This window comes from Sander vitreus, chromosome 7 (genome assembly GCF_031162955.1).
Source record: "Sander vitreus isolate 19-12246 chromosome 7, sanVit1, whole genome shotgun sequence".
Lineage (NCBI taxonomy): Eukaryota > Metazoa > Chordata > Actinopteri > Perciformes > Percidae > Sander > Sander vitreus.
In genome coordinates this window covers 563,507-572,540 of record NC_135861.1, presented here as the reverse complement: position 1 = coordinate 572,540, position 9,034 = coordinate 563,507, and the positions used below count along the sequence as shown (strand labels likewise).

Sequence of the window (9,034 nt, the reverse complement as noted above, 5' to 3'; positions counted from 1 at the left end):
GGAGGAAGAAGAAGAAGCATCGTGTGTCGGAGCCCGGAGCGCTGGTGATCGAACGTGCCGAGCCGTCAGACACAGGTCGGTCGGAGCTGCTGGTTCACATCCGGCCTGCATCCCAATTCTCTGTTCCAACAACTATCATCTGCATCATCCTAAAACTCACTTCATTCACAGTACACAGAAACAAAATAAAACTAAAAGCCGTCTGGGTTCGTGGTTGTTATTCTAAGTGTCTTCTAAGTGACAACATTATGAAAGGATCCCTACAGAGATAGACCTTTTAGTTAAAGAGGAAGATCCTTTTAGTTTAACATTAAAAAGGCCCAAAAAAAGGCCCATTAAAAAGGCACCAAACCCACCAGACTCCATGTAAATAATCAGGACTTTTATCATCGTAAAACACACTTCATTCAAAGTGGACAGAAACTAAATAAAACTATCAAAAGCCGTCTTGGTTCATCTTTCCACTGTTCCAACAATCACCACTCTGGTTTGGTTGAAATAAACCCTTAATTCACCCATTTACATGTGGAGATATGCTGGCTCTATACACGCTAAAAGTCCTGATTATTTACATGGAGTCTGGTGGAAATATGCTGGCTCTATACACGCTAAAAGTCCTGATTATTTACATGGAGTCTGGTGGAGATATGCTGGCTCTATACACGCTAAAAGTCCTGATTATTTACATGGAGTCTGGTGGAGATATGCTGGCTCTATACACGCTAAAAGTCCTGATTATTTACATGGAGTCTGGTGGAGATATGCTGGCTCTATACACGCTAAAAGTCCTGATTATTTACATGGAGTCTGGTGGAGATATGCTGGCTCTATACACGCTAAAAGTCCTGATTATTTACATGGAGTCTGGTGGAAATATGCTGGCTCTATACACGCTAAAAGTCCTGATTATTTACATGGAGTCTGGTGGAGATATGCTGGCTCTATACACGCTAAAAGTCCTGATTATTTACATGGAGTCTGGTGGGTTTGGTGATGGTGATTTCGGGGCTGTTTCATGTTAAACTAAAAGGATCTTCCTCTTTAACTAAAAGGTCTATCTCTGTAGGGATCCTTTCATAATGTTGTCAGACACTTAGAATAATAATCTGAGTCTGTCAGCAGCAACAACACAACTTTTAGGGGAAGCTGACTAAAAACATTTGTCCTATAGCAGGGGTTTTCAAATTGGGTGAATGTGAGCCTCCCCTTAGAGTAGGTAAGGACAGCTGAGCCCCCCCTTCCCCAAAATCCCGTCCACCCGCCCTAAACCACACACGCCTCTGCAGTAAATGCCATCTTTTGTGTGTTCCAGGCAATGATGAGTAAATATTGTTTTTTTAATATTTGTATTATATTATTATATTATGTATATATATTATATTATATTTGTATTTGAAGACATTTTATTTCCACAACTTTTTCATCATCATCAGTGGGCCTATCCACAAGTCAGCAAAACATGCTTAACATGTGTTACCCCTTTACATTGGGTAGTGGTGGCCTAGAGGTTAGAGAAGAGAGCTTGTGAACGGGAGGTTGTCGGTCCAATCCCCAGACCAACAGGACTCCCTTAACCCCAACCGCTCCAGTGGAGCTGCTCAGTGGCCAGCAGATCAGACTGTAGTTGTGCTAGGCAGCTTCCAGGTGTGAATGTGTGCAACTGTGGGAATGTGATCAGGGCGTTCCTGCAAAAGAGAGGATTTAATCGGTCGGTGTCTGGGCCTTACGCGCACATTTTAACAAAATCAGCACAATAGTCAGCTCTCAGATCAATGAATGACAACGCTGTTTGTTCACGGGACACATCACATTTAACAGTCAACTGCATTAAAGGCATGTTATCAGATGGAACAGAGTCACATATTTTTCATCACATTAAGGATAACATTAACGATTTCAGCCACATTAAACCTCAGATTTCAACAACAAACAAAATGCGCCATTCACGTCACTTACTCTACAAGAGCAGCATCGACTCTACGGCCCAACCAATAACATGCATTCACAAAACAACTTTGAGTTTAACTTTAATCGTCCATATCAGTGGGAACAATGAGGCCGCGCGTTCGATGCGCAGAGGTGTTCGATGCGGGGCTGCACTGCAGAGAGAAATAAACGCAAGTCGTACTCCACCTGTAGCCTTGATCTATATTTGTTTTTAATCAGGGTCAGTGCAGAAAACCCACACTCACACAAGTAGGTGGAGGTGCTGTCATTTGTTAGCACCTCCTTGCAGACCACACACTGCGGCAGAGATGCAGCCTCGGACCCCGACCAGGTGAAACCTAACTTTTGGTACTCTGGATCATATTTTTAGCTGGGTCCTGTCTCCTCCCTTAATGCTGACTTCTGTTGACTTGGGACAAGGAAACGATGCATTTTAAAGCTAATACACGCACGCACAATTACCGATATCAATAGAGCTGCATACAGTTATTTCTGTCCTATAGGGTTACATTGCAGCCCAGTTCATGGCTGCCGGTTGCAGGGTTCTCACTTAATACTGGACCACATTAGTCACTAAAAAACTGAAAATGCCCCTTAACATTGCATCTCTTTCGCTCTCTCTCTCTTTCAGGTGTGTATACCTGCGTAGCCTGGAACATGGAAGGCGCAGACACGAAGAGCGTCTCGGTGTTGGTGGACTCCCAGGGGTCTGTGGGATCGTGGTTGGGCGAGGGGATCCGGTGGGGCGGTGAGCCCAGCAGAGAGCAGCCATGGCTGGGGAACTTGTCCAGCGCTGCAGCCTCTCTGGTGGTGCTGGCGAAGGTACCTTGAATGTGTTTCTATATATTTCTGTTACATCTGTTGTTTTATGTGTACTTTACATATATTGTATCTTTGTGTAGGGAACGTCTGTATATAACATGTATACATGTATATAAATACATGTTCTATTTCATCCTTACTGACATCGGTCATCCAGGATTCATAGAACCGTAGTTACGTTCGTAACTTTTTATTGCTTTTATGATTATTATTGAAAAACGATAGATTGAAAACACTTTGATAAGGGTTATTTTTGTAATTAAAAAAAGAGTAGGACCCAAAAAGCATTGTGCTTCCTCCTACTCTGAAATGTTTCAGAATTTTTACATTTTTTATTAGTAGTATTTATTTATTTTAACTACTTTTGTGTCTTGTATTTTATGTTTTTTGTTTATTCTTTTGTATGTTGTTCGAAATAAAGTATTCATTATTAATTATTATTAAAAATACACGCTAAGTCTCACTTCTGATTAGGGTTGGGTATCGTTGGGTTTTTCCCGATATTAGTGCTAAAACGATACTAAGTTCCCGTTGCCTAAACGGTGCCTGAACCGATACAAAAAACAACAGTTGGAGACAATAAAGAATTGCTTGTTTATTGCTAAGGCCAAATGGACAAATGTACCGTCTGTGTTGTGTCCACGGTGTCTCAAAGTGCAGCTAGTCTCCTCTGTGTCTTTAGCTGCAGACTGTTGGACGTCTCTGTCTGAATCCGTTCCAGTGAAATACAGCCACACATTAGGCCGTTTAGCCGTCAGCATTTTAACCATGATTAAAGGTGCTGTAGGTAGGATTGTGAAGCCAAATAATTTGAACATCGACAACTTCTCAGTCCCTCCCCCCTTTCCACTAAAGCCCAAAACGGTCTCCTAAGCCCCTCCCCCCACAAGGGAGAATGAATGCGTGTGCATGAGTCAGTGATTGACACGCAGTTAGACACCCCACCTGGCCCTGATTGGTGCATCTGAACAGTTAGACACCCCCCCTGGCCCTGATTGGTGCATCTGAACAGTTAGACACCCCCTGGCCCTGATTGGTGCATCTGAACAGTTAGACACCCCACCTGGCCCTGATTGGTGCATCTGAACAGTTAGACACCCCACCTGGCCCTGATTGGTGCATCTGAACAGTTAGACACCCCCCCTGGCCCTGATTGGTGCATCTGAACAGTTAGACACCCCCCCTGGCCCTGATGGTGCTGCTTCATGTAGTTCTATTAGAACATAGGATCAGTTTCAGCAAATATGACAGAAAGTTAGTTTTATAAGTCTTACCTACTGCGTCTTTAAGCCAGTTACTAGCTAACAGTAGGCTAACGTTACCTGCTGCTAAGTGTAGTGTTAACTAGCATCACGTGCAATGATGCTTCTGTTGCCTGTAACGTCCATTTCGGAGCAGCGCAGGCATTTAGGTGCCACCGAAACCGTTTAGGAAGCAGTTTCAGTACCCAACCCTACAAGATTGTGTACAAATCTGCACCTCCCTACCTCTCCTAATATTTATATTTAGTAAAACAAACTCCCACAACACTAGAGGGCAGTCTCACAAACTGTATTCCTACGAGAGACTTTTATATTTAATCTGCCATCTTGTCATTTAGGGTTAGTGTTTCGGATCCCAACCCTACTTCTGATCCATTAAACAGGGTCGAGGCTAGAAGGGATACAGCCACGACAACAGTTAAGTTTAGGCACCAACTTGTTGGGATTTAAACACTCCCAAGGAAGGAACATGTGTTTCCTGCATGAAAGTATTCAAATTATATTAATATATAATAGTGCTGTCAGTTAAACGTGTTATTAACGGCGTTAACGCAAACCCATTTTAACGGCGTAAATTTTCTTATCGCGAGATTAACGTTCTTTTTGGCCTAGCAAACTTTGTAGTTTTTTTCACATGCTCAACAACTAGTAGCGTTAGAAAAACTACAACACCACACCGGATCTAGCTAGACCGGAAACACAACAACAGGCGCGCCGCACACACAGTAGGCTAACGTTACGTTTTGAGTGGATGGCGAGCGTGAGATGCCAACATGGATGCCAATAAGATTCTGAATGGAAAGTTTACTTTTAAAAAGTTGCCAAATGGTTCCACTGACAAGACCAAAGTGATCTGTGTGTTTTGTCGTTGTGAACTGAGCTATCATCGCAGCACGTCCAGTCTGAAAAACCACTTGATGGCCAAGCACAGCTGATGACCAAGCACAGCTGATGGCCAAGCACACGGCTGATGGCCAAGCACACGGCTGATGGCCAAGCATACGGCTGATGACCAAGCACACGGCTGATGGCCAAGCACACGGCTGATGGCCAAGCACACAGCTGATGGCCAAGCATACGGCTGATGACCAAGCACACGGCTGATGGCCAAGCACACGGCTGATGGCCAAGCATACAGCTGATGGCCAGGCACACAGCTGATGGCCAAGCACACAGCTGATAGCCAAGCACACAGCTGATGGCCAAGCATACGGCTGATGGCCAAGCATACGGCTGATGGCCAAGCACACAGCTGATGGCCAAGCACACAGCTGATGGCCAAGCATACGGCTGATGGCCAAGCACACAGCTGATAGCCAAGCACACAGCTGATAGCCAAGCACACAGCTGATGGCCAAGCACACAGCTGATGGCCAAGCATACAGCTGATGGCCAAGCACACAGCTGATGGCCAAGCACACAGCTGATGGCCAAGCACACAGCTGATAGCCAAGCATACGGCTGATGGCCAAGCATACAGCTGATGCCAATCTCCGCTCCCTCGTCAAAGCCAGGCGACAAAAGCACAAAGCAAGCCGATCCACTTTTCCATGTTGATAAGAGCTTTAAAATGAGAAAAAATAATGGGACAAAAAGAAATCAAGGGACATTTAGAATAGATAAAAATGTGTGATTAATTGCAAGTTAACTATGACATTAATGCGATTAATCGCGATTAAATATTTTAATCGTTTGACAGCACTAATATATATTAATATAAGATTATGTGTAGCTTACGGTACGTCCGTGGCTGTATCCCTTCTAGCCACAACCATTAAACCCATGAGATTTGCGGTTGCTTCCTGTTTCCTGTGCAGATTGTGCGCGCCCAGTCGGTGGTGTTGGAGTGGAAGTTGTATCCCAGCGGAGGAGCTTCGTCTGTGGGTCAGAACCAGCAGGACGGCCCCCTCCCTCTGACCCGGTGGACCAGCGCCACCGTGCACATTGACAACCCTCAGATCAGCTACACCGCCAAGGTGAACACATCCACACTCGCACGCTACGCCTGTGTGCGGTTAGTTCACGGGTCTGTAATAACAGTGGGACAGCCGGCCGCTCCTCATTTGCATACAGTTGGCTGGATTCAACTTTATGCAAATGAGGAGCGGGTGACTCGACGCCCCGCTTCTCCAAAGTTCCCGCAATGCTCCCAGAATGCATTGCACGGCTGCTCCCATAGAAATGATGGGAAGTGTAGAAATGGCGCTGACAATGGACACACACCATGAGTCTGTAATAACCCTTCTCTCTCTCTCTCTCTCTCTCTCTCTCTCTCTCTCTCTGTCTCTCCCTCTCTCTCTCTCTCTCTCCCTCTCTCTCTCTCTCTCTCTCTGTCTCTCTCCTCTCTCTCTCTCTGTCTCTCTCTCTCTCTCTCTCTCTCTCTCTCTCTCTCTCTCTCTCTCTCTCTCTCTCTCTCTCTCTCTCTCTCTCTCTCTCTCTCTCTCTCTCTCTCTCTCTCTCTCTCTCTCTCTCTCTCTCTCTCTCTCTCTCTCTCCCTCTCTCTCTCTCTCTCTCTCTCTCTCTCTCTCTCTCTCTCTCTCTCTCTCTCTGTCTCTCTCTCTCTCTCTCTCTCTCTCTCTGCTCTCTCTCTGTCTCTCTCTCTCTCTCTGTCTCTCTCTCTCTCTCTGTCTCTCTGTCTCTCTCTCTCTCTCTCTCTCTCTCTCCCTCTCTCTCTGTCTCTCTCCCTCTCTCTCTCTCTCTCTGCCTCTCTCCCTCTCTCTCTCTCTCTCTCTCTCTCTCTCACCCTCTCTCTCCCTCTCTCTCTCTCTCTCTCTCTGTCTCTCTCTCTCTCTCTCTCTCTCTCTCTCTCTCTCTCCCTCTCTCTCTCTCTCTCGCCCCCCCCCCCTCTCTCTCCAGGTCCCAGTAGATGTCCAGGAGTATAATCTGACTCACCTCCTTCCTGCGACCGAGTACCACGTCTGCCTCACCGTCTACTCCTCTCTTCCATCCCCCTCCTCCCCCCTCTCCCCCTCCTCCTCCCCCTCCCCCCTCTACACTTCCTGCCTGAACGTCACCACCAGGGAGGCGGGTTTCTCGGTGGAGCTGGTGGCCTCGCGGCGTAGCAGCGTGGCGCTGGCGGCCGTCATGGGCTCCATGTTCGCCCTGTCCATCATGGCACTGCTGGTGGTCTACATGGGCCGCCGCGTGCAGCAGCACAAGTCCTGCGGGCACTCGCTGAAGAAGTACATGCAGCACGCCACTGCCGCCATCCCGCTGAACGAGCTCTACCCACCGCTCATCACGCTGTGGGAGAGCGAGGCCGAGAAGGACAAGGAGGAGAGGGAGGCCGGGGAGGGCGGGGAGGAGGCGGGGGGGAGTCAGATCGACACCACCAAGACGTACATGTGGTAGCAGTAGAAAAGAAAGACGTTGGAGGGTTTTAAGGAGGGACGGAGAGAAACTGGATGAAAGTTACCAGCAAAGACAGAAACAGATGCGGCTATGGAAGCACATTCCTGCCAAAAAAAAGATCCTGTTTGTTATTATTATGAGAAACTTTATTTAAAAGTATTGACTTAGTTTCTCAAAATAATGACATTTCTTTACATAATAACAAAAATCTGACACTCAAAACAGCGACGTATCTCAAAATAATAATTACTTATTATGTCAAATTAATGACTAAGTAACCGGAGGAGCAGCCATCGTAAAATGGTCACATTTCTTAAACTGCGGGTCGGGGCCGGTTATTGGGCCGCCGGCTGGTTTAAACAGGACGTCTGGCAGCTGAACTGTTTCGGCTCTTTTCCTTCCTTTCATCCTCTCTTCTGTCCTCTTCCCTCCGTCTCGGAGCACACTGACAGTAAGTGTACTGTTAGCAAAACAAACATCTAATTATTGTAATTTAGTTTAATCAGATGAACGTGATCGCAGCACTAACACGCAGCCGTACAGATTATTTCACTTTAAAGGTCCCGCATTCAAACCTGCTGGACAGGAACTTCAAACTTTTCAAAGCTAAAGAAAATAACCAACCAGTCCTCCAAAACCATACGAGAATATCGGTCCTTTGTCCCACCCCTCCTCCCTCTAATAGGACACACAGGAGCGTTTTCGGTCCTCTTATCTAAACCAGAGAAGGTAACCGTTAGCGTTACGCATTCACTTGAAAACAAAAAAGCCCTGTTTTTTACGAGTTAACTATCTCGGGACGTATTTGCTTCCAAGACATTGAACACTCGAGTAGAAGTAGGCTCGCCTGAACAAAGCTTCACACAAGAGAGCTGTTTTCACTTTTTTCCGAATTTTATTTTTTCCGAATTGCGTTTTTCTTTTTTTTGTTTTCTGAATTTCGGTTTTTTTCGAATTTCTTTTTTTCCGAATTTCAGTTTTTCAGAATTTCCGAATCTGTTTTTTCCAAATTTCAGTTTTTTTCCGATTTTCAGTTTTTCAAAATTTCCGAATTTCTGTTTTTTCCGAATTTGTTTTTTCCGATTTTCAGTTTTTCAGAATTTCCGAATTTCAGTTTTTTCCGAATTTGTTTTTTCCGAATTTCAGTTTTTTCCAAATTTCAGTTTTTTTTCCAAATTTCAGTTTTTTCCGAATTTTTTTTTTTTCTCCAAATTTCAGTTTTTTCCAAATTTCAGTTTTTTTTCCAAATTTCAGTTTTTTCCAAATTTCAGTTTTTTTCCGATTTTCAGTTTTTCAAAATTTTCGAATTTCTGTTTTTTCCGATTTTCAGTTTTTCAGAATTTCCGAATTTCAGTTTTTTCCAAATTTCAGTTTTTTCCAAATTTCTTTTTTTTCCAAATTTCAGTTTTTTCCAAATTTCAGTTTTTTCCGAATTTCTTTTTTTTTTCTCCAAATTTCGGTTTTTTCCAAATTTCGGTTTTTTCCAAATTTCAGTTTTTTCAGAATTTCAGTTTTTCCAAATTTAAGTTTTTCCAAATTTCAGTTTTTCCAAATTTCTTTTTTTCCGAATTTCTTTTTTTCCGAATTTCCAATTTTCACTTTTTCCAAATTTCTGACATAACGAGATCGTAAACTGTGAACTAAAAACAGGG

The 9,034-nt window shown here is 44.5% G+C and overlaps 1 protein-coding gene across 1 annotated transcript in view; it reads left to right on the top strand.

The window, feature by feature from the left end:
- The window catches only part of LOC144520166 (leucine-rich repeat neuronal protein 1), a 32,129-nt gene extending 24,631 nt beyond the window's left edge, over positions 1–7,498 (top strand). Inside the window, exons 11-14 of the mRNA XM_078253832.1 lie at positions 1–75; positions 2,579–2,769; positions 5,849–6,007; positions 6,888–7,498. The exon at positions 1–75 is cut by the window's left edge and continues 61 nt beyond it. Coding sequence (XP_078109958.1) covers positions 1–75; positions 2,579–2,769; positions 5,849–6,007; positions 6,888–7,382 — 920 coding nt within the window. The 3' untranslated portion in view covers positions 7,383–7,498. The remainder of the gene's footprint in view (positions 76–2,578; positions 2,770–5,848; positions 6,008–6,887) is intronic.
- Positions 7,499–9,034: the final 1,536 nt, after the last annotated feature.